The sequence below is a fragment of the Gamsiella multidivaricata genome (genome assembly GCF_025024155.1).
Source record: "Gamsiella multidivaricata strain RSA 2152 chromosome Unknown BC939scaffold_94, whole genome shotgun sequence".
In the NCBI taxonomy this organism is placed as follows: Eukaryota; Fungi; Mortierellomycota; class Mortierellomycetes; order Mortierellales; family Mortierellaceae; genus Gamsiella; species Gamsiella multidivaricata.
Window position 1 is genome coordinate 85,252 of NW_026251802.1, and position 23,650 is coordinate 108,901.

At 48.4% G+C, this 23,650-nt stretch overlaps 8 protein-coding genes across 8 annotated transcripts; 2 read left to right on the forward strand and 6 right to left on the reverse strand.

Moving 5' to 3' along the window:
• Positions 1-203: 203 nt before the first annotated feature.
• On the reverse strand, positions 204-2,280 carry BC939DRAFT_466047 (uncharacterized protein). The gene is given in 4 exon segments (XM_051557598.1): positions 204-470; positions 579-1,399; positions 1,411-1,999; positions 2,092-2,280. The coding sequence occupies 4 exon segments, from the start codon at positions 2,167-2,169 to the stop codon at positions 351-353; spliced, it is 1,608 nt and encodes a 535-aa protein (XP_051407477.1). The 5' UTR covers positions 2,170-2,280; the 3' UTR covers positions 204-350.
• Positions 2,281-3,059: 779 nt separating this feature from the next.
• Positions 3,060-4,103, reverse strand: BC939DRAFT_481201 (uncharacterized protein; the record flags this gene model as incomplete). Its single annotated transcript, XM_051559004.1, has 1 exon — positions 3,060-4,103. The coding sequence occupies one exon, from the start codon at positions 4,101-4,103 to the stop codon at positions 3,060-3,062; it is 1,044 nt and encodes a 347-aa protein (XP_051407478.1).
• On the reverse strand, positions 4,088-5,146 carry BC939DRAFT_330964 (uncharacterized protein). The gene is made up of 3 exons (XM_051551591.1): positions 5,076-5,146; positions 4,204-4,699; positions 4,088-4,113 (listed from the first exon to the last, which is right to left on the reverse strand). The coding sequence occupies exon 2, from the start codon at positions 4,664-4,666 to the stop codon at positions 4,226-4,228; it is 441 nt and encodes a 146-aa protein (XP_051407479.1). The 5' UTR covers positions 4,667-4,699; positions 5,076-5,146; the 3' UTR covers positions 4,088-4,113; positions 4,204-4,225.
• A 110-nt stretch (positions 5,147-5,256) lies between these two features.
• Positions 5,257-6,544, reverse strand: BC939DRAFT_496685 (uncharacterized protein; the record flags this gene model as incomplete). Its single annotated transcript, XM_051559691.1, has 6 exons — positions 6,403-6,544; positions 6,281-6,310; positions 5,845-6,128; positions 5,469-5,753; positions 5,313-5,428; positions 5,257-5,272 (listed from the first exon to the last, which is right to left on the reverse strand). The coding sequence occupies exons 1-6, from the start codon at positions 6,470-6,472 to the stop codon at positions 5,257-5,259; spliced, it is 801 nt and encodes a 266-aa protein (XP_051407480.1). The 5' UTR covers positions 6,473-6,544.
• Positions 6,545-6,938: 394 nt separating this feature from the next.
• BC939DRAFT_330985 (uncharacterized protein) lies at positions 6,939-8,254 on the reverse strand. Its single transcript, XM_051551592.1, has 3 exons — positions 7,982-8,254; positions 7,764-7,888; positions 6,939-7,674 (listed from the first exon to the last, which is right to left on the reverse strand). Exons 1-3 carry the CDS (start codon positions 8,157-8,159, stop codon positions 7,090-7,092), a joined length of 888 nt encoding a protein of 295 aa, XP_051407481.1. The 5' UTR covers positions 8,160-8,254; the 3' UTR covers positions 6,939-7,089.
• Positions 8,255-9,052: 798 nt separating this feature from the next.
• Positions 9,053-11,379, forward strand: BC939DRAFT_331000 (uncharacterized protein). The gene is made up of 4 exons (XM_051551593.1): positions 9,053-9,634; positions 9,732-9,820; positions 9,959-10,689; positions 10,789-11,379. The coding sequence occupies exons 1-4, from the start codon at positions 9,247-9,249 to the stop codon at positions 11,324-11,326; spliced, it is 1,746 nt and encodes a 581-aa protein (XP_051407482.1). The 5' UTR covers positions 9,053-9,246; the 3' UTR covers positions 11,327-11,379.
• A 4,733-nt stretch (positions 11,380-16,112) lies between these two features.
• On the forward strand, positions 16,113-16,657 carry BC939DRAFT_466070 (uncharacterized protein). Its single transcript, XM_051557599.1, has one exon. It carries the CDS (start codon positions 16,154-16,156, stop codon positions 16,613-16,615), a length of 462 nt encoding a protein of 153 aa, XP_051407483.1. The 5' UTR covers positions 16,113-16,153; the 3' UTR covers positions 16,616-16,657.
• Positions 16,658-20,798: 4,141 nt separating this feature from the next.
• BC939DRAFT_466073 (uncharacterized protein) lies at positions 20,799-21,520 on the reverse strand. Its single transcript, XM_051557600.1, has 2 exons — positions 21,086-21,520; positions 20,799-20,947 (listed from the first exon to the last, which is right to left on the reverse strand). Exon 1 carries the CDS (start codon positions 21,446-21,448, stop codon positions 21,089-21,091), a length of 360 nt encoding a protein of 119 aa, XP_051407484.1. The 5' UTR covers positions 21,449-21,520; the 3' UTR covers positions 20,799-20,947; positions 21,086-21,088.
• Positions 21,521-23,650: the final 2,130 nt, after the last annotated feature.

Here is a 23,650-nt window from a genome sequence, read left to right on the forward strand (position 1 = left end):
TGCTGTGCTACGAAAGGAACTGGTCAACAAAGCAATGCGTTTTTTGTATATATGCCTTTCTATCAGAGATATCAGCGGATTGATTGAGGTTGGTGTCACTATGGCTACAGTATCTGTCTACCAGAATCAAGTAAAAAATGACTGGCTAGAATTCCGAATGGGTTGGGTGTTCATGCACGCTATTTTTTGTATGTTGAACTTACAAATTTTGAATGAGGGTTCCGACCCCCTATGATTATGTTGATGGGCATGAACTTGGCAGGCCGACACTGGTTCTGGGTTTGCGACAGACACACGGTGGCAATGTTCTCAGAGCCGACAATATCGCGATCAAAGTACATTTGACAGCTTCAGCAGCACTTTGACCGCCTCTTGTCGGACTCCAAGAACGCCATACACTGGTCACGAGGGCACCGAGCACTGGTGTAGTACTCGTGCACCCCGACCACAGTGTGTCCCATAGCCTTTGCCTATCAGCAGCGTCAAGGAACAAACAAAAAGATGAGAAAAAGTTGCAGTGCGGATGAGAGATGGTATGCCACCCTTTTTTTTTTCTTTTTTTTTTTTTTCCTTCCTACCTTGTCGACAAATTTCTTCTCGAGTGCGCTATGCTTGCTTGGCAGGCCAGTTTGCGAATCAAAAGAGCCTAATTCTACTGCAAACACCACTTTTACACCATCCTGCGAGCTCAGTGGCTGACCAACAAAGTCCTTGCTGACGGCGAGGTCAAGCAAGGCCGCAACTGCGTAGTCATACGTTGCCTGTTGAGCCTTTTGAAGATCCCAGCGCTTCCTTAGCATCCACTGACAGTTGTAAGAGTTAAAAAGGCAGACTCTCGTGGTGAGCGCGGCAGTGCCGTCCGTACCAGGCGCCTCCAGATACGCCAGATATTCCTCGATCTTCTCCACAGTAAATGAGGGCAGTCTTGCCTCAAGAACATCAATGCGTGCCGCGGCCTTCTGCTTTTCTAGGAAACGCTTGAAGAGCATGTAAGGCCTGTAGAGGAATGCCCTGCGGATTCGTAAAGACTCTCTTTTCGTAGGTAAGGCGGGATTGATTCTTGTCGCTGTCATTGCGTAAACCTCACCCGGGTCAATGCCGATGACCACAGTACCGCCTGGTGGACAAGTGCCAGGAGAGTTGAAGCGCACCTCCGCGTTTTCTAGGATCTTTGAACTTCGCTTCCAGTTGATGGTGTTGCGTGTGACATTGATCGTATCTGCGCCTGACGTTGGAACAGATGAGGCTTCTGAGCTGGATGAGGACGAAACAGCCGCAGTAGGGTCTACGGGTGGCAGTTGGTGTATCGACAGCCTCTGCCGCTTTGAACTTTCTGGCGTCGAAGACGGGAGCGTGATGCGTTTCTTCTTGGCGGGTCCTGCTGCAGCTGCGACCGGATCTGTACTGTACCAGATTCGTCCCCTCCACTTTCAAGAAACGCGTCGTCGAGGTCATAGTCACCGTCAACATCGTGGAACAGGGTCACATCCTCGTCGTTGTCGTCATCATCGTCGTCGTCGTCGTGTTCTTCTTCATCGTCGTCATCGCCCCTAATGCTTTGGCGGGGTGCTCGGCGTCGCGTTGTCGTTGTGTCATGCGCAAGAAGATGCAACACCAGTCCGTTCGTGCAGATGATGCCCCGAAGCTTGAACCTTGTGTGGTGCTGTCTGTCACTCTGAAGCGAAACCTTCCTGTAATACCCGTCAAAGCGCATCGCCGGGTGCAGTCTGTATAGCAGCTTCTCAATGAGGATCCCTCTCTTGCCGACGACCTTGGCTTCCGCAGTGTGGGCTGCTGTATCGCTCAGCAATCGGGCTATAATCGGCCGTGTCGTATTGCTTGTATAGAATAAATGGACAAGGTCCGCCTTTGACAAGGACACGAAGCCAGCTGCAAACTTTGCCTTGACAAAGTCTGCAAACATGCGCTTCTCGGTATTCTTTTCGAAGAAGTAGTCGATCGGATTGACAGCTTCGGGGCGCTCTTCGTTCTCGGAAAACTATTAAAGAAATCTGAAGAGCTAATGGTCAACACTAGTGCTCCGAAAAGCAAGGAACACAACGGATACATCTTGCACACTCTTTAATATACCTTTGCGCCATAGTAATGGACTCGCACTGCATTGTAGACTACCGCAACAGCAAGCCTCGAGACCATCGAAGGGAACATCTCTGGTTCTCGTTGGCGAAAGGGGACAAAGCCGGTGAGCGTCGTGTACGCATCAAAGCCACGTCGGGCATGGGTGGCTGTTGGTTGTGGTTGTGCCTGTGCCTGTACTTGCGGCTGCGGGACGTCAGGGACCAACGGCGTATTTCGAGTGCTCATTCTGCGCGCGGGGGCAACCGATATTCAAACAGCCTGGGAAACTCGTCCTTCTTGACTACTGCACAAGAGTGTGTTGAGTGCAAAGTAGAAGGCCTTGCTGTCGAGAATGTCTGCAATATCCTCCTTCCGCTGTGTCACATCTGTTGCTGTGTCTTTGGAACGAACAAGCCGCGCAATATCCAGTGCAATGGCCTCGTACATATGCATCTGGATCGCATTAAGGATCGCAACCGTTGAACGTAGCCTGTCTGAAAGGAGCTTGCTTTCTGCAACCGAGATCTGATCCATTCGCTTTATGTTGGCCTGGATACTCCCCACAGTGAGTACCTTGGTTATATGCAGCTTGCGGAGGCGGCGGTCCACTGCAGTTGCAGAAGTGGGCCATGGGTTCGATGGGTCGGCGGAGCCCACCCCTTTCCGTTTCCTCTGCAATGCCCCCTTCTTCCTCTTTTTCTTGTTCTTCTTCTTCACGACCGCCTTCCGAGTCTTGACGGGGGGCTTTGCTTTTGGCTGTGGGCGGTCGTGAGGTACGGCAGTCGAGAAGTCAATCGATTGTCGTGGTAGGATCGATTTCTTGTCTGAAAAGATCGGCCGGAACTGGTTACGCTTTGAGTTCCTTGCAACGTAAAAGGGAACCGCACTAGTAAGTACACGCATGCATCGCTATGCAAAAGGTGTTAGAGAATTTGATGTCTGTACAACGCGTGCGTGAATGAAGTGGTGTCGCACTTAAATTACCTTCTACTCGCATGCTGATATGCAGCGACGGCAAATCGCTGCAGCTTGAGGTGCCGGAACTGCGGTGCTGCAATGTTGAAACCAAAGCCGAGCATGTCCTCATCGGCGGCCTCATCTCCTGGCTGCAGTTGGAGCACTTTCTCCTCGAGATCCAAAAAGATGTCTTCCGATGGCTTGAATCGGATCTGGTCGATAACTTCGTGGGTTTTGATGGCTGCCATGAATCTGTAAGCATCGAGCATATGGCGGATATCGGGCGACTGGGGTAGAGCGCGGATGATCTCCAGGTTGCGAACTGTTCCAAGGCCGGGAATGTTCTCGGTATAGTCGTTCTTGGACACGATGCCCAGCAACGTCACATAGTCTGCGCTGGGAACGTGAAGTGCATTGGTAACACTCTCCTTGGTGTACAATGCATAGGCCAGGCCGTGGAATATCGGCCGCAAAACCTTGGTGACCGACGGATATATCAACAGATCAGAATCTGCTGACACCACGAAGCTACCGGCTGCCATGGTCAGTGTGCGTGCAAAGCAGGTGTCGGCCTCGGTCCTGCAAGCGCAGACAGAAAACCCCTTTTCTCGTAAGGCATCCCGGAGTGTCTGCTTGGCTGCTGCATCAAATCTGTATACATCGCGGAGGCCCTTCTTGATCCTCGCTACCACGCTCTTCGAGGTCCATTGGCCGTTCGACGACTTCGTGCTCATGACTTTCAAGTTCGTCTGCAACTTCTTGAGGTCCGTTGTCAGTCTGTTCTTTCGCCTGATGTGCTCGTTCCGCTTCTGTTGGGATGGGGCGCCATCGATGTGAATCGTACATTGCGCAGGGGTAAAGTCCTTCGCCAAACGCGCTGCCATCGCGAGACCGACAGTTCGGACTTTGCTTGGGTCATAATCATCCGTGATCTGGCGGACGAGGGATCCATAAAACGCGCCGAAGAGGTCAACCTCAACAGCTTGGTTCTGGTAATCTTGAGGATCTGCGGCAACTGGATCCAAACCGTGCTTCTTCAGAGCACTGTAAAGGCCTCTTATGCCCATGCTGTGGTCACTATGGTGGGTTGGAAGCTTAGCAGTGTTAGTGAAACCCTCTCGTAAGGACGCTGAGGATATGGAAGGATAGGCTTGGAGGGTACATTACCTTTTCTACAGGCGTATAGTATCTAGCGTGAAGGTGTATATGGATAGCGAACTGCGGGCAAAGGGCGATGAGGAGAAAGGATGATGAACGAAAGGTAGAAAAAGATAGGAAAAGGTGCTATTGATGGTGTCGCTTGCGCTGAAAGAGTGAAAAGGTGAAAGAAAAGTGTGACGAAGAAAGCTGTGAAGTGTGTGGCAGAATACTTATAGGCGAGAAGCAATGTCTGCTTTCCCACAATAAAAAAAACTTTCCGCAATAACAAAGACTTTCCACAATAAAAAAAAGCATTATCACCATAACAAAGACTTTCCACAATAAAGAAAGGCATTACCACAATAACAAAAGGCTTTGATAAAGAGCCATCACACTGATAGATGCTAGTCGCTTGACACGAAGCACGATCAGCGATATACGAGTAGCTTTGCCACGGCCTGACACAGATGTCCACCCACATCGCCATCATCGCTGTTTCCAACGTACGCAGGTAGGCGCAAATCTAGATAGGTCGCTAGGGATGCAATGGAGGATAGGGAAATCAGTCAAGTAACACGGTCAACCTTCAAAGGACCAAAGCCTATGAGAACTTTTGCTATTAAATTACGGGGAAGAGCACCGCTCCCAGAATAGAAGAATAAACGGTCTGTTCCTGAACCAGAGTCTTCTTCACATATATGTCTTGTATGCATTCGTCCAGATTGTCCGGATAACACCGCATCATCGACAGGTACTGACTGCCATCGTCAGCAACCCACGCAACGAGATACAACCAACAGAGAATGCCAAGCTTGATCATTCGCCACCTTTGCACTATTAAATGCAATGTTTCCCCGATCTCCGATCGTCTCATTATTGAGTATCCGTCATCGGCTTACCCTCGTGAAACGGTATTATAAAGGTACAATGGAGGCCTGATCAGCGAACATTACCGTACAACGACTCCAGAGGGGTGGACTTTATTGCCACGACTTCTCACTTCATCGGACATCATATATGTGAATATCTTGCAACTACCCCCAGTCATTCTCAATGGAACATAGTTCTAGCTCGAACCATTTAGCCAAACAACTCCCTATATTTATTTCCTTCTATCTCTGTCTAGTCTGTTTTACCTTTGTGTCAACACATTCCGATCTAAAGGAGGACCCTGCACCGCGAACCAGTAAATGACCGAAGCACACCCTTGCCGAAGTCCTATTCGCGTGGTAACTCCTTGTTGTAAATAGAACTAATGGTAGAAGTTATAGAACCCGTTAGTAGCCCCCTACACCGCAGGTGCGCAGAGAAGTTTTCTCTTGTGCGATAGATCGGCCAGCCATAGACTTTTGTTGCTCATAGAGATCAACAACAGCCTTCACATATGCATCAATGGTTTCAGGTGAAGGGAGGTCGCCCTCATAATCCGCCGTCGCATTAATACATATTGGCCTGATGCTGTGGTAGTCGTCCTCATGTTGAACTATTTCATCAGCTACCAGCTCCCGTACGTAGGTTAGGAACTTTCCATACGTAACTTTCATGTCGTCATTATATCTCTTACGTCTACACCAAGCCTAGAGAGGACAAAGATATGAAGATATGAATAACGGCGCCGAAAGACTTTGCGGATCAAATTATTATGTACTGTTGAATCAAGCAACGGGCCATCCAATGTGCCTGGTATCGTTGGTAACGTTTTCTCGTCGATACAGCAAGAATATCTTGCCGATCCACCACAGACAGTAGTTCGTCTTCTCTTTCAGCCAATGCGTTTGCAAGAGCATAGTCTCGTTCCCGCTGTTGGTGCGCAACGACATCTGTTGCAGTCGTCATGGACTGGTTATGAGCAGTCTGTTTAGCTGCCCGCCCTATCAGGTGTTCCGGAGCCTTTCTCTTTTGTAGAGCTGAAGATGTTTCAGGAAGTAATTGCCGTTGTCCTATTTCGGCAGCTGGATGACAGGGAGGGGGTGAGATTGCATGTAGGGGAATTGCGATAAAAGACAGTGTACAAGGGCGCTGCAAGTGCTGTCCATAGAGAAAGGAAGCAAACCACCTTTAGTAAAGACAGCATAGCTGCTTTCATCCTGCGCGTTGCTATTACCCTCATAGTTGGTATAAGCGGTATTTATGCCTAGCCAATAGCAAAAGTCAAGAGTACATACAAAAGAGACTAAGACTTGGAGCGCAACAATGACTAACACATTCCAGCAATAACTGCAATACCTTGACGAGTAGCAGAGCTGCTGCTTTCTCCGTTTTGGCTTCCAAATAACCATTGGTTTTGATGATCCATTCAAGATGTTAAGTTTTAAGGGTATAAGGGCATATAGGATGGATAGTGAAGTGCAGAAAGTGCGGTTTGAAGTCAGATAATTGATTTTGTCCTTTTTTTTGGTTTTCCGAGTCGCGGGCAGTGCCTCTGATTACAAATTGTTGCGCTTGGAGATAGTTCTTTTACAGTTGTATGGAGTAAGGAAACTCCCAATTTGAATACTCGAATAATTTGCGTTCCACACTGAATATAAGGGCCTAACGCACAACTACGCACACTGTAGCGAGTGATCAGCACAGCGGTCTTCTTGTTCAACTGGAACAAGGAACAAAAGTTGCAGGCTTCGATCCTCCTTTTATACAGGCACAACCCCAAAACCTAATATCAAATCCTGCGCACCCTCGGTGGCTGCTGGCCAACAAAATCAAAGTTGTACAAAAACCCACACCAATATATTTTTATAATAGCCTGGATTGTAATTTAATGAGACAAAATTAAATTTGTAAGGCTTTCCTTAAAAATTACGCATTCAGTAGCTATACTTGAGAGAAGCCAATATATTTCTCATATTTATTTTTTGTTCGGCAGACTGAGAGAATATAAACATAGTAAATAGTTTTGCCATATCAAAAGAAACCTCATCGACGACGCTTTGGCGAGTTTTTGGGTATAGAAAGAGTGCGGGCATAGGCTGGTGGGGTACAGGAGCGAACTGACCCAGACATCACATTCTTGAGCTCATCAACATTAGGATTGGACCGATCCTCCACAAGCTTCGCCGTTGCTTCCATACGATTCCTGAACAGCAAAAACTCTGCCACGATAACCAAAATTCTGCGGATGCTCTTTTCTGTCCACTTCAGTGGAACTGAGATGGTGTGCTCCCGTGTCAGACGGTAGAAACGACCTTCCAGATATCGTAACGACACAAATTTGACTCGCAATCCAGACACAAGTCCATACACTTGCAACTTACCCTTGATCTCACCTGCCCGCAGACACTGACTACCAATAGTATCAAACATATCTTTCAAAAGTTTCGCTAGCTTCCTTCCATCACTCAAGACCTTAGTTGCTGTGGTGCCTTCATCTGCCTTTCCCATCTCTAATACGCCGATCTCATATTGTCCATCTCCGCATATGAGTAGTCCATCTATCTTGCGACCTAGAGCCAACAAATCCACTCTTTGCTGACAACTGCAGGCTGATGTCTTGCCATGGATCTAGATGCAATATAACCTTCCATTGACATGTGGGTCGGTCCAGGCAGATTTAAAAAATAGGAAGCGTCTGGTTTGGTTGAGTAGATTACTTTGGTGAATGATGCTTCTTCCTTTGCACTGGTGATTGATATTTGTTCACTTGCAATGATGATCGATGTTTTGTCGCTTGCAATGGTGATTGATGCTTCATCATTTGCTTTGCGCTTGGCTATCGCTAAAAAAAGGTAAAATGTGCAATGGTTAATGAGAGTAACAGCGCCAACAATCATGTGTACCACAAAAACCAAGAAGAAGGCGATGTCTGTACGCGAGAAGAGAGTCGAGCACCGTTTTAAAAGCATGGACAGCCCAAAAAGGTTGTGAGTCCTTCTCAAGCTGGTCATCGGCGTAATGTGCCTATTATTCAGGCCACCTCCACACCGCACACAAACATTCAAGCCGAAGATGGGCAATCCTGAATCGTCAACACCGCCTTGCCCATTCATAAGTCAGACAACTGAAACATGTCAACACCATTACCTTATTTGTCCGATGAATATAATCAAGAAGTAACAGCGCAAGTGATGAAGGTAAGAAGCGCATTATGTAGGCAATAACTACGTATGAAATATTAAAGCTGGCCGATCAACGCCACCAGAAAAACTAGCATTGAGGATACTGCAGTCGCGTCATGCATCATTATGCAGGGCCGTATTCGATAGAAAAATATTATTGATATGTACTAGGCGTGCGCGTGGAGGCCCCCATTGATTCCAAGCGCAGTGTGGTGAGCCCATTGGCAGCCGGCATAATAATAAGTTCCCAGACCAGGTCGGCTCGCAGTGTGCAACCAAAGGCAGGATGAAAAATCCCATTAGACCAAGTGGAAGATCAAGGGACAACAAACAATGAACGAAAGGACCATGGTAAATAGTGGGCGTAAGGCATTGACAGCCTCTTCATATTTCATTCTTTTCTCTCTGTTTCTTCGTTTCTCAAACATCCCCTAGTCTACAGAAATAACATCCATAACAATAACAACAACAACCTGGTGTACAAATGCTTTCCTTTTGGTTGGCGGTCATACTGCCACCGACGCTCATTTTTGCGTACGTCGCGCTGTCGGGCCTCTTTTTGCTGCTGCGATCGGGTATCCAGAACCCAAAGTCGCATATGGGTCCCTGTCTGGTGGTCTTGATCATCATCTCAGGCTATCTGCTCTCATTCCATGAAGCCTCACGTCCTATCTGGAGGGACATGGTCGGTTCTTTTGTCTCTCAGATCCTGCTGCAACTCAGTTCAATTGCCCTCGGTTCGTCGTCCTTTGCATCAGTTGGAGGCATTAGTGGAGCCTCAGAGTTGCTGGATGGCTCGCAACAGAACAATTGGTTGGGCGAAGGTACCGAAATACTGCTGCCGTTTATTGAGCGTGAGGCACACGTCTCGCACTTGGTCGCACTGTCCTTGGGTTTATTTATGTCGTCGTATGTCACCGCCATGACCTATTCGCTCAAGAAACGTAAGATTCCAGAGTACATGTAAGTACGATGGTTAATCTCGCAATGGAGCTTTTGGCATGAACAATGAAGAGGGATGGGTCGACGCGTGAACTTTAATCTTCGTGGTTCTAACCCTGTATCGGTTGGCTACAGGTACTCGTTCGCGGATACATCGTTCCGCATCGTGCTCAGCCTCGAATTCTATCTGGGTACCGTCCTATGGTTTCGGTTCTGTCTCGCTCCGGTGCTCGCGCACTTGGGCCTAACCGAAGCCAGGGCCCCAAATATTGAATGGATGGGAACGCTTGTGCTCGGATTCTCCCACACGACTGCATTTGCATTCGGTAACTTCCTTTACCAGGACTATTACCGCCGCGGGTTCGATAAGAAGCCGGAGTATGCGTTTATCAAGTATTACTCCATCTATGGGTCTATCTTTATCATTGGAAGAATGGCCAGTCAAGTCCTGTGTTCCATGAGAAGTAAGTTAGGATGCGCTGAATACGAGTGCCGAAGGGACGTCAGGAAGCTTAGCCAACTTATTAACATTCAAACTGCCGTTGGCTCCACTCTTGATAGGCTGCAGTCGTGATGGAGAGGCACTCCTTATGTTAGCTATCTACTTTTTGGCGTTCCTCCATGTTACAGTCGAGAACGAGACCTTTCACGTAAGTCCTTGTTGTCTGTGTTGTCTGCACGTGCTTTCCAGACAGTTGACCGAGGGACCAAGCACATGGAAATCAGGAGCAGGTTGTACAGAAAACAGCGTTGTGTTTAACATGCACTTCGTTGGGCCTACATTCTAGAACGTCATCTGGCCGTTGATGACTATTGGTAGCTTTGCTGTCTTTTTCTTGGATGGATATATCATGCCGCTGCTCTACCGGATCATTGACATATTGATGGCTCCTGTCAAGACTGCTCCTCCACTCATTATACTGCTTCTGGTCAGCGTCTTGGCTGTCAGTGCTGTCCGCTACCTGCAGAATCGACCCACTCAAGCCGAGGATGCACCTGTATATGACCAGATCCATGACCAGAAACGAAGGGCCGGCCAATTCCCTCCACCCTACCCTAATGGCTGGTACAAACTGGCGCGCTCAGCCGACGTTAAACCCGGGCAGGTGCTCAGTGTCAACGGATTGGGGCGAGCGTTTGCTGTGTTTAGAGGCGAGGTCGATGAAGAGGTTCATATTCTAGATGCACTGTGCCCGCATTTGGGCGCTAACATTGCGATTGGTGGCGTCGTCGAAGGCGACGCGGTTAAATGTCCGTTCCATGGATGGAAATTCGATGGCAATGGGCTTTGCATCGACATTCCATACGCAAAATCGATTCCGAGCCTTGCAAAGACCAAGCAGTGGACGCATCGTGAGTTTGCAGGAGTGATTGTGGTCTGGTATGATGCCGAGGACAGAGAGCCGATGTATGAGCCCGTGTCATTCCCGCTGGCAGAAGGAACTTTCAGGAGGGTTGGGTACCGACGTGGAACACTACCGATGCATATCCAGGACTTTGCCGAGAATGCTGCGGACTGGTGAGTGACAATTCCTAACATGTTTGAAAGTGTATCTGTATATAAATATTGGGCACTGACGCGCTTCCTTGCCTTTGAACGAAACCTCGTTTGACATAGGATGCATTTTAGTCTTCTCCACGATCGATTGTCAATCCCTATTCTGGACAGATTCTTTTACGTGACGCACAAGACCGAGTGCAACTACGACCCTGAGACTAATGCTTATAACTTTGTATTCAACGATTACCCTTCTGTGCATTCGATCTTCAGCAACAAACCAATCGAAGCGGCAAAGGCGACCGCACAGGTGGAGTTCACGGGGCCTGGAGGGCTGGTCTATTTTCGCTTCTTCACGCCCAAGGGCCAAGTCGTGATTGTGAAATCTTTCCTACCTGTAGGCGAGAAGGGACTGCAGCTGACGATGGAGGACGAGGCGTATGCTGAAAATACGGTGCCTTGGTTCGTGGCAAAGCATGTGATCCGAGAGGCCAACAAGGCCTTCGACGACGACATCTTTGTTTGGAGACACAAAACATACCTACGCCGGCCCCTGTTTGTCAAGGAGGACGCGTCTGTAAAGCAGTTTCGGGACTACTACAAGAAGTTTTACTCGCCCAACAGTCGAACGTATGCCCATGATACGCTGGATTGGTAGAACCTATATCTTTTTTTCTTTACAGATGCATCAACTACTAGTGTGTCAATCCTGATTTCCCGATCCACATGTTTTTTTGTGCTATGGGCCCCTGCCATCGCCCTTTTTTCAATAAACCATTTTTTTTCGAGCTTAGTGTGATTAATAAGATGGCACGAGAGCTTACGCCTTGACGGGCTGTATGGTATGCGTCGCATTTCAACAGCAGTAAAAAACGCTCTCCGTTCTGGATACCTAATCCTAGTAAACGCATCCGCCCGGTACCTGACTGCTTCCACCCATTTTCTCATGGCGCTTGCAGTAAGTATCTTTCTTTTACGCCAAAGTTCTCCTACTGGTGCCCCAAATAGTGTACTGTTTGTCATAAAGAATATATCAATGAGATATTGAATCTACCCGTACATAGATTCTTTTCGTTGGATAGTCTAGGACAGAACTGTAGACTCTGCACTAAGAGCAGTGGGACCTCGTCATCTGTCGTCAGAACATGGATAGGACAACTCGAAGGATAGAGGTATCCAGTAGTCTAGCTCAAACAAGAGCACAGTGCAACGCCCGAAATCCCCCCCCTCATCAGTATCAATTGAGCTCCACTGAAAGAAGTCCCAGGCCAACGGGGCTATCGTCTTACTAAGGTTACATTTTATTTTTCTACTTCTGAGAAACGAGGGCGCATGGCGCGGTGGGTATTATTGGTGCATGCTGTGGTGCGACGGTGTAGCGCAGCGGTAAGTAAATTAGGTTTTGAGTTCGCGCTCAACGATTTCCTCCTATGACCTATTAGGCATGCGGACGGCGGCGCACAAGTCCGTAGTCTATACATGGGGTAGCATGATAACTGACAACTGATTTATATTCAGTTTTTCCCACACTGAGTTACTTTACGACAGTGCATGTGTATCTTGGAAGGCGTACCAATTGGTATCAAATGAGGAACCCATCCTACACTCAAATCTCAAATGGGATATTTGGGTGAGACAGATGGAGTGGATGGGATGGATAAAAATCTATGAGCAGTTGGATATATTGAACGAGAAACCCATCAATTCCACGACAATAGGCTGCCTGCCATGTCGGACGCTCATAGTAGAAAAGGGGAAAAAAAATGGCAGGCGATGAGATTTCTGCTGTGTAACAAAACGCCTGACCTAGGTCTAAAAATATTTGAAACAGACGAAGTGTGCATTGCCTACATTCTCTTCGGCGCATGGACCGATGTATGCCGCACCGGATATTCATGGTACTGAATGTGGGCGTGAAAATAAAAATGAGAGCTCGTGTAAGCCGCAAGAGATCCGGGAACCGTGGAGTCCCCGTCAGTGGGTGGTCGATGAATACATTTTTAAAGTAATCTTCCCAATTGAATATCCTAGAAAACACAGAACCCTCTTCCTTCAATTGCATGCGGCTACTTGCATATAGGGGAAGGCAGCTACCGCTTGCAGTTTATTCGGTGACACTCAAGACGCCTGTTCTTGCGAACTCCTTGGCAATGTCGATTACTCTGGTATCTGCAAAAAGCCCTTCCAACAATTGCTCTGGCTTCTTCCAGGCTTGTACCTCAGGCGGAGCGTTGGAGAAGTGGCGGAAGATTTGTGCTAGTGACTCGTACTCGCTTCGAGTAACCTGGCTGGGAGATCGCAGGTCAGGAGAGTCCAGAAGATGAGGCTCGGGGGGGGGGGGGATGAATCCATCATGAACCAATAGTCAGTAGCTAATGGGAAGACAGTATGGTCTGGCGTCGTCTAAGGTGGTGGAAAGGACGGCGTAATCAGGGTCATCAGCATCCGATGGTCGAGATCACTTCGGGGAGGCGGAAGCAGTCAGTTTTGAGGCTACTCAGCACGTCCCCACGACCCTCCCGCTCCACGCGTCAAACGAAATCACATACTTCTTGCTTCCCCACCACTCACAACATAACGATCAACAACTGATGGCCGACTCTACGCAAATCCTCTTCATTTTGGACGGCCAGACACCCTCGAGAGCAATCGAGCTCAATCTGCCTCTCTCAGCCAGCGGTGCAGCGCTCAGGCTCGCCATCAAAAACCGAATGCCTCTGGACTTTGAAGGAACCTCGGAGCATCTCCTCGCAGTGTGGCGTATCACTGTCCCTAAGAATGCCGCAACTGCTCGTGAACCCGTCGTTCTATCCAACATCCAGTCCAAGCAGGAAGTCTTCCCTTTTCACAAGCTGTCGGATCATGTTGAGCTAACTGACAGTAGCTCCTTAATCCTCTTTGTCGTTGACCAAATTCCACCAGGTGAGATAGTCATGCCTGTTACATGTGCCTGTTGCATATCTTCGACGCGAAACTAATGCCTTGCTGTGAAATAGAATATTTTCCCCGCGAGCGCGTCCGCCAAATGGAGGTGGAAGTTTTTCTCAGCGACACCGAGAAACCCAGGACCATGATGTGGAATGTGGTTATGGATACGACATGCCCAGAGGAGCTGGAAATCGACATTATTGAGGAATTTCCTGACCTAATAGGCGATCAGCATCGAACCCTCACTCTTGTCATGCCACCTGCACCATCCCGCCAAGTCTCTTGGGTCTTCAGGCCCATCACTGACTACGACTTGCAATCGACTCTTCGGGACTTTATTCGTCGCGACATTAGTCCCTTGAGGATTAATTACAAAGTCTCCCCGCTTTCTTTCTCAGAGGCGACACTGCCCGCGGCTCTTAGACTGTACAAGATGCATGAGCTGGAGGAATTTATGGACTTTCCTGCGGCGTCTTCTACGTCGGATAGACACACACAGGCACTCGACAGGCTTTTTACCTCTCTCTCGACACTTCTTGACAAACTCCCCCTACCTCTTGAGGATGAATATCAGATGCGTTTTTATGTTGCTACGTTTCTCCTCCAAGTGGTTTCGCTGCTCCCAGGCTGGTGTTTACGAACTGGCAAGGAGGTCCATTGCAGTCATGCAGAAGGACGGACTGACTACACCATCGAGTCGAAGGAAGACCCATTGGACGCGTTTCCAATAACCATTATCAAGGACCAGGAGATCGACAATGGTGTTGCGCAAAACATGATGCAGCTGGATGCGATATCTTGTCGACGGAAACGAAAATTTGAGGAGGTCGAGCAAGAGGGCAATCAGAAGGACGACGACGTTCAAAAGGACAAGCGGAAGGATGCAGATATGTACGGAGGCAAGCGGAAGGATGGTGATGAGCGAGAAGGCGAGCAGAAGGACAACGACAACCAGGAGGAAAAGCAGAAGGATGATGACGAAGTACCCATAGTCTCATACGGGATCGTGACTGATTTGGAGAGCTGGCATATTGTGGAGTATACGAGGAAACCAAGCTCCTTGAATTCGACATTGCCCACCTTCCGACGTGCGACACTCCCGACTCGGATAGATCTCACCAAGGACCAGTGGAAAGAGAATGTTACGAGCATTTTTGGAGTCGTGGCGAACCTCAGCGAGAACTTTGTAAGAGGTGTAGGGATGCATCGGAAACGTCGTAAGCAATAAACCAGTTTGTTAACCCCTTTCTAGCATAAGAGATGAACTCTCGAGGTTGTTCGCGTACCTCGCCTCTTCCCGTAACATGCGAACGCACTCCTATGCTTACACCGCCCGTGTCAAACCCCATGGTAAAAAGCAAACTCCAATCGAATGCATTCATGCATCTCCTCCCACGATACAAGACAAGCGCCGACGGTAAAAACATGCTTGCGTCTTGAAAACCACCGTTATCAATGGGGGTTTAAAGAATGAAACGATGTCTCTTTCTCGCTTTCTCTGCCCAACCTTACACCACATCCTTCCATGACTAAGTCCATACAAATTCTCTTCATCTTGGATGGCGAGGCAACCACGAGGGCAATCGAGCTCACTCTGCCTCTCTCAGCCAGCGGTGCAGAGCTCATCTTGGCCATCATGAACCGACTGCCTCTCGACTTTGAAGGAACCTCGGGGCAACTCCTCACGGTGTGGCGTGTCGCTGTCCCCAAGGATGCCGGCACGGCTCATGAACCTGTTGTTTTATCCAACATCAAGTTGAAACAGGACGTCCACCCATCTGACAAGCTGTTGGAGCTTGTCAAGGCAGATGAACTTGGTACTTACCTCACGGTTTTCGTTGCCACCAAGGTAAGGGTGCTTCTACAGCCTTGTCATTTGGTACTTTGGATTTAGAGTACATAGGAGTCTGAACGGAACAATTGGACTTGATTAGGAGGTCTTCCCCCTGACGGCGGCGGTGGAGCAATCTCTGACTGCCTCACGCAAGGCGGCTCTCCTAGTGATCGTGAAGAGTATTCATTCTTCTTACCAGCTTCAGTGGTTTCGCGAGGGCGCACCCTCGCTTCAAGAGTATTTTGAACTCATTTTCTCCGAGTACCCTGGACTTGCAGATGAGACAGCCTCTCTCGCCATGCAGAGACCTAACAGCAAGGACGAATACGACCTTTGCACCACAGATCAGATTCAGGAGAGAGCCGCAGCTACTCTCCTCAATGACAAGCAATGCGAATGCCTTGTCATCAACCTCACCATCCAGTTCAAGCAGCTTGCGTTATCGCATCACCAGCCGCACCATCTGCCGGAGCGATATGGACTTCATCTCGATCAAATATCCAAATATCCAGCCGCAGGACTCACTACAGCAGAAGCCCGAGCCGTAAGATGTACGAAAATGCCACAACAACGTTCCATTACTGCTGCAGCCCTGACCAGAGAACTATGGGGCTGCCAGAGAATGAGTCTGGTGTGGCTGGATGCGTGCTCAATATTCTGCGAGCATGTGTTGAACAATACCCTCTGCTCGAGATCAGGTGCCAGGTGCCTGTATCTGGGACGATGGCCAATGGACGAGTTGATTTCGCAATTGCACATCGGGGCCACAAGCAAGTGCTCTGCGTCGTGGAGGTGAAACACCATGCTTCGGAAACCAGCAGCTTCCCTCAGCTCATTGCAGGGATGTACACAGTCTTGAAAAGTTGTCTTGCTGTGCATAATGCCTTACCTTCTCCCCAAACAAGTATGTGTTTCGGGATATCGACAGACTATGCAACATGGGTCACGTTCCGGAGTACCCTCCAGAGGTTGCCCTCAGGAAGCCTGACCATGTTCAAGGTGCAAAAAGCAACGGTTGCGCAAAACTTGTCTTTTGCGCCAACAACTAAAGAAGGCAAAGCACGCGTTTTGAGCCTTCTCGGCAAGGTGTTGTCATTCTTCTCTGTGATCCACGCTTGGTCTGCATCCGATGTGAACGTGGGAAAGACCGGGAACAAGGGAGCCGGAAAGGCCAGGAAAACGTGAGTAGAAGTAATTAGGCAGCATAGGAAGTGAGTTGCAGTCTAGCATTTTCTAGGTAAATAAAGCTCGTGTTGCGGACATGTGTCTGGGCGCGCCCTGATCTAGGGACCCGCAGTACCCTTTCTTTTATTCATCCGCATCCTCATCGACTTGATCGTCGTGAGGTAGGTATTCATCATCATCTAAACCAAAGTCATCGTATCGATCCAGTGCTACTCTATGGTCATAGTAGGTCTCATGTGCAAGATCTACGCTCCAATCCTTTTCCGAGACAGATATGAGAAAAGTACCAAGTGGAGCATCTTCTGACTCGCTCTCGATCATGCCGATCTCGTGTGTTGGCAGCCCATCGGCCACGGTGGTCTCCTGTACTGTTTGACTCTCAACCATGTGGATCTCCTGTATTGGCACAGTGACTTCCGGCTCGCTTGTGACATCCTCCATTGATGGCCGGTTCTGATAGTATTCCTTGCCAATACTGATGGACGTATTCCGTTGCGATATAAATGTCGCGCTTTTGACCTCGAAAAAATAGTGGACCAAGGCAATCTTGAGTCCAATGGGCGTCAGTTTGCCTGTTGTGTAAGCAGCGACCTTGTTCTTGACGATAGCCCATATCTTCTCAACTGGTTGGAGCTCGCAGTGGTATGGTGGGGTCTTGAAAATCTCGTGGCCACCATTTTCCGTTGCAATCTCGGAGATGGTGAAGGGCTGGTCCGCGAGGTTCTTTATGTGCGCCAATAGTGTCTTCTTTGTTGGCACATTACCATCGCTTGTTAGTGGGATGGCGTTATTAGTAGCGTCAAACCAGTTAAGGATATCTTCCTTTGTGGATCCTGTGTTCGGCTTCCTATTAACTCTGCTAAAGTGGTATGAGGCGCCATCGAGGTGAATGTGGCAAGGCGGCAGCCCCATAGCCTGTAGGTTTTGGCAAAGCTTCCTGAAGATGCCGTTGAACGTCTCCGAGTTAAAGTTGCCATGGTAGTCATCATCCTCTGCCATGGCATCTGAGTAGCGTACCTCATCCGGCACTTTATCCCACAGCTTGGGATCATTCCACGATGCGGATACGCCTCCTTTGGATTTTGCTGGCCAAATGTAGATGCTATTCCTGACATATTCACCTACGAGTTTGTCTGCAGCCTCGTTGTAGTATACCACAAACGCTCCGAAGATGACCAACATTGGCTGCCGACCCGGTTCATTAACGACGCCTCCCGGAGGGACCCATCGATTTGCTGCGGCATGGTCCAGATGGCAGTATGACTCGTTCAAAAAGACCTCGGGTGCCTTGGGTACCACCCTCCCATCTGGCAACTCCCTTAGATTGGCAAGACGGCGCTTGAGGTACTTGTGTCGGAATGCAACATTCTGTGGCGAGTCGTGCAGAATGTTGCGTCGCACCCCCTTGCCCCAGCGGAGACCTAGTTTTCGGAGATAGCGCTGGATTGTGCTGACTGATGCATCGAGTACTTTCTCTTCTCGCAGTTGGTTGGCAATACGGTTGGCTGAGTTGGGTATCCCGAGTTTGTTGGATTTGGTGACCATGCTCAAGAGCTTTTCCGATAGTACTGGATCTAGCTCTTTCACGGCGGGTCCCCGTCTGACAGCCAAACCGCCTGGGAGAACACCAGTTGTCGAGAATTCAATCGCTTTCTGGCATGTGTCTTTGCCATAACCAGTCAGAACTGACAGCCCCATACACATTTCACCTGAGCCAAGGTTGAATAGCCATGCTTTTACTTCTTCAGGCGCAGTAGAGAACTTTGCAGCCAGATGTGCTAGCACGCGGTACTCATTGGCCAGAATGCATGACCCATCACGCTTGAATGTGTGTTCTTTGTCAGTCAGCTCTATTCTTGAAAGCTTGAGAGGGGCCTTGAGAGGGGCCTTGACAGAGGCCTTGACTGGAGCTTGGAGGACCGGAGTCTGGGGGACTGGAGCCTGGGGCGCTGGGGCCCGGGGGATTAGACCCTGAGGGACAGGAGCCTGAGGGACAGGAGCCTGGAGAAGTAGAGCCTGGAGGACTGGAGTCATTGGCACGGAATCCCTAGCAGGAAGATATATCCACAATTAGTTTATGTTCTGGGCCATGACGGTGCAGGATAGCGATGTGATACTTACATGCAGTTCCCATTATCTCCTGCTTTGAACACAAAGGGATTCGTAGGATCGTCAGGGATGAACGTATATGTTGGGCGGCGTCACGGGGTGCCAGGCTGTTCTGCCACAAATATAAAACCTCCAGCTTGGCTTCGGCTTTGAAGGTTGCGAGGGGTGGATTTGAGAAGCACCCCCTGGAGCGGTCTTCCGGTACAAATGAGAAGTTTACCACACCCGCTGGTGATCCGGAAGCCGGGGGAGGGCGTGTCCTTGGAGCCGAAGGACGGTAAGGAGACCATCGAACATGTTCTAATCGAGCTGGGGTTCCTGGAGATCTGCAAAGCCTTGGGGTTCTCGTAGGACTGACGCGCTCCTGTATGCCTTTGGAGTTGTGGTGGACGCGTTCTGTCGCGGTGCAACAAGGACTAACACGCTCTTGCATGCCTTTTGCGTTCTGGTGGACGCGTCCTGCCGGGGTGCGACAAGGACTAACATACTCCTGTATGCCGTTTGAGTCCTTATGGACGCGCCTTTTCGGGGTTTGACGAGGAGTAGACTGATCGTGTCTACTAGGTATCGGGAAAATGGTGGGTGTTGAAAAGGCGATTGGAGTCATATCAGAGCGAGGAGTCTGCTAGAGAAAATTAGGGTATAGAAGGTGACCTGCCATTCAGATGCCTGTTGACGATGATGTTGGCGATGAGGAGGTGCCTCGGCGCCCATGGGTTAAATTCCCTTAATGCATCATCCTTGCATGTGTGGAGCGGCCCTGAGCCCACCTTCTAAAATGGGGAGCTGGCCCTATTGGGATGAGTATTCAGTCTGTTGAAAACACTTATAATCCCGATTAGGGTGTAAAGAGTTCTATTCAAAAATATATTCATCGATCGCCCATTGACGCGGCCTCTATATCTGTAGCCATGGTGCCTAGTATATGCTGCTTACTTACCGTCTCTCAGCCAGCGCGAATGTTCGCGTTTTTTGTGCTACGCATGCAGTTTAATGGGATTCCATTCTACTGCATAAAGTGATCAATATTGTAGCGGTCGTAAACGACTGCGCTTGGGAAGAATACGCGGTATGGACGCGTAAAATATAACCTCTTCCTTGAATGTGCAGTAAATGGAAGCGCAAATCATTATAGAGTCCGCGTCAAAAAGTATCGACACTTATATTTACAATAATAAATTTTAATTCAGTCGATTGTATGGCCATTGTGCGTCAAAAAGTGCCATCCTATGTTTTACGTACAAAATTAACAAAGTTTATTTTCGTTTTCGTGGCCGCTTTCTCTGCCTCTGCGCGTCTTGAAGAAATAAGATGATGATGACTATCCTCTGCACTTGGTAGCATGATCTCTTCTTTGTGTGTAGCAGTACTAGCAGTCCTCAGACATAGATAAAAATGGAGTCGCAAAGACTTTAATACAGCACCTCTTTTCCTCGTATCTTTGTTACTCTTTACATTGTGCATGCAGCCATGCAACCATGTCAACAGGCCTCTCTTGTACGTACGAGAAACCATTCCTCATGTGAGGGCCGCAATCGACTGAACTAAAATTTATTATTGTAAAAATATAAGTGTCGATACTTTTTGACGCGGACTCTATTATAGAATTTTCAAAAGGGAGCCGCGCATCTGTGCACAGAGAGACTGAGCATGGGACAAGGTACCATCCTTTGGCACTCAATATACTCAGCCCACTACCGGATAGATAACCATGCACCCTAGCTCCGCTGAGTTGGATATTCGCGCATTTGCATTAGCATATGCAGCCAAATGTCCACCATCCGTCTCACCTACATACGTTCTGTTCTTCCCTTCAGCCTTTTCTAGAAACGAGTTCGATGAGTGCGCCTTCAATCACCCGAGTGCATGTATTCGCATATATCATTGGACAAGTAGGTCGGGTGGACCAGATGCATTAGGATACCATGGACTGCAAGTCGAAATATTGGGTGTAACATGGTCTTTCTTAGGCGCTTATTCTTTTTCCGTACTTGTATATGGTTCTATATACGCGTAGAATACTAATACGAATGATCAAGTGGCGACATTAAGCGTCATTTCTCGCATGCCTACAGGTCTTTTTCCCTTGCAGAGTGAGTACTTTGAGCACCCTCGATTCGATTCCTTGAACTCAGGATCTTTCTCATTTTTTTTTTCGTATAAAAGGACGAGATAACCGGCCCTCATTCCTGTCCTTCACTCTTCTACATCTTCCTTCCCCAAGTAAGCACTATACTCTCAACTACTTTCATAAAAAGCACTGCCCTTCACAATCCCTTTCTTCTATTCTATTTTCATGCTGTGACACTGAAGATGGAGTAAGTATCTAATTCCCTCTTGATATTTCTACATCTACACTAGGCTTCAAGCAAACACAGCACACCCACACCTACTATCATCAAAATGCGTATCTCTGCCATTGCCGGTTTGTTCGTCTTGGTTATCGCCAGCGTTGCGGAAGCTGGTCGCCAGTGCGAGAACTATGCCTCCGGATGCAAGGCCTGCGTCTGCAACCAGTGGGTTGACACTTCCAAGTGCTGCTACGGCGAGTTCAACGGCGGCAACGGAAACTGCGAGGGTCTCAAGGCCGCCAACACTGGCAAATTCCAGAGCTGCTGCAACAGCAAGGGTGGCTTCGGTCGCTGCTGGTAAATTAAAGAGGGCGCTTGCTTCTCTTCGAATTCGTACCATCCACGACCATGCAAGAGCAAGGGGTTTGTTCATTATGAGGCTACGTCCCAAGGGTTCCGCAGTTTGAATCAAACGAAATAAAACGATCACGTATATAATAAGAAATCACATACAAGTTCATAGAATTTTATTTAAGTGCAGCAGTTGTTCTGCTGTCAGGTCAGCCAGATATCCACAACTAGATGTGGAGGACTTAGGATCATTGGCAGGAATATGGCTTGGGGCCTACATCCCACTCGCTTACGATATGTTGGTCCATCAGCCGTTTAAGTGCTTGACCGTCCAAAGCAGTCATTTCCACGTTTAAATGCATTTCATGGGTACGACGATGGTGGTCAGTGTGCGAAAGCCTCTTTGAAAATTTGGACTATTGCCGAACTGTTTCCGACCTGGTGCTTTGAATGAACGTATCTCTGAGTACGGTAGACTTCAAAGACCTCGGTAAGCCTCTCCAGTGTCAATATTTTCTTGCCATGCGCAATATCATATAAACAGTTCGCTAGGATCACAGCGTCCTCCATAGCATTGGCTGCACCTTGCCCAGCACTAGCCTGTATGAAAGATGGACCAAAGGCGGGCCACGCTGGTATTCCTGCATTAAATAAGGTACATTCTCCAACCCAGGCATTGCTGGAGAATGTAGCGCAGTCCTTTCCTTTGAACGCTTAGCCGTTCTGCATAAGCTAAGCAGTACGTTCATAAGTCCTTTTGAACCCTTTCTTGATTGTGCTTACTTGTCGACAGAGATATACGATGCAACTCCCTTGGACAAAAGATATAGGATACAGCTCCCATAGGCTGATGAATCCTACGGCATTTTTTAGGTGGGTTACTCAGTTGTAAAAGCGGCGGTGCCTCATCCATACCGTTCTCATCCAAACAAGTCAACTTGTTCTCCAGGTCTTCAGACCCACAATCACCAAACTCGCCTCCCCTCCAATGTTTTCAAGCTAGCGCTCAATGGCCTTGCTGTCGCAGCTCTGCAAGTATTATAAGTTGATGAGGGTCATGACTGCTAGAAGGGTACCAACGAAGAATGCAACGCCTTCTGTACCATACCTTCGCAAGCCTGGTTATTGCTAAAATTTCTTGGCCAATCTGCAGCTGTGGCTGTAAGCTGAAGACAATATCCTATATGACCACCAACCCGTTAACAGAGCATATCATCTAGATAGAACATTGGTTGCGTACCTTGAAAAGCATTATTGATTTGCATTTTTGAATGGACGTCGATATAATTCTCCCAACCTCGACAGCGTGCTTTGACGCGACGTGGCGTTCCATGCCAAGCACATGATGTTTCGCTACTTACACTGGTAACATTGTCATACTATCAGCGCCATATGCTTTAATTCGATAACAATTTGTCTGTTGTATTGATGTACGCATGTAGCTGGAACCACTGAGCTTTTGAGGAAAGTAGTCTATGTCATATAAATCACGTATTTGCTTGCATCATGGCATTGCGCTTATTCTACCTTAAAAACACGTAGGGCCGAGTACTATGCGCACATATTTCATCGCCCTGACCTATATGATCTACTCTTAGTTCAAGCCCCTTAGCAAAAAAAACCTCACTCGACCAAAAGCTGATCTTCTTGAGTAGAACAAGGAAGGGGTCACGAAGGGATATTCTGGCGGGAGTCGACAGCGCATACTCAGCCGTACATCAGGATTGTTTAAACAGTTGACGGAGGCAAATGAGCTGCCTACCTCCGACAGGAATGTTTTCAGAGTAGGACACATCTTCATGATTGGTACGACAAATCTTTTGGATCCTGAGAGGTATCCTGCCCTGAATGACAGCCACTATAATTTTCTAGCCATCATTGGAAAGGCCAAGGCATACATTGTAGGTTTTAGGGGCGGATAGGTAACAAACCGTATGTGCGAATACCCGTGCATCCATCCAACGGTTACTCTTCACTTTTTTTCTTTCTTTTTTCTTCGCAACAAGTAGCCACTATTTAGTCCCCCAGAATACCACATATCCTTCATTGTCGAGTAATTGGGCAAGAAGACTGTGAAACAGATCGTATTTCGCAATGCAGAGTGGACCTCAGAATTCAACGAAAAGATGGTCGTAGTTTCCTCTTCAAATATGTCACAGCGACGCAAAGATCAAGGGCGAAAAGCGGGCCCTGAGCAACTTAATTGGCAACAATCCGCTCGAGCTGACCACCAAGGCCCTTCTCGAGGAAAAGCTCCTTGGAGCGTGGTTCCATGGGTGCACTG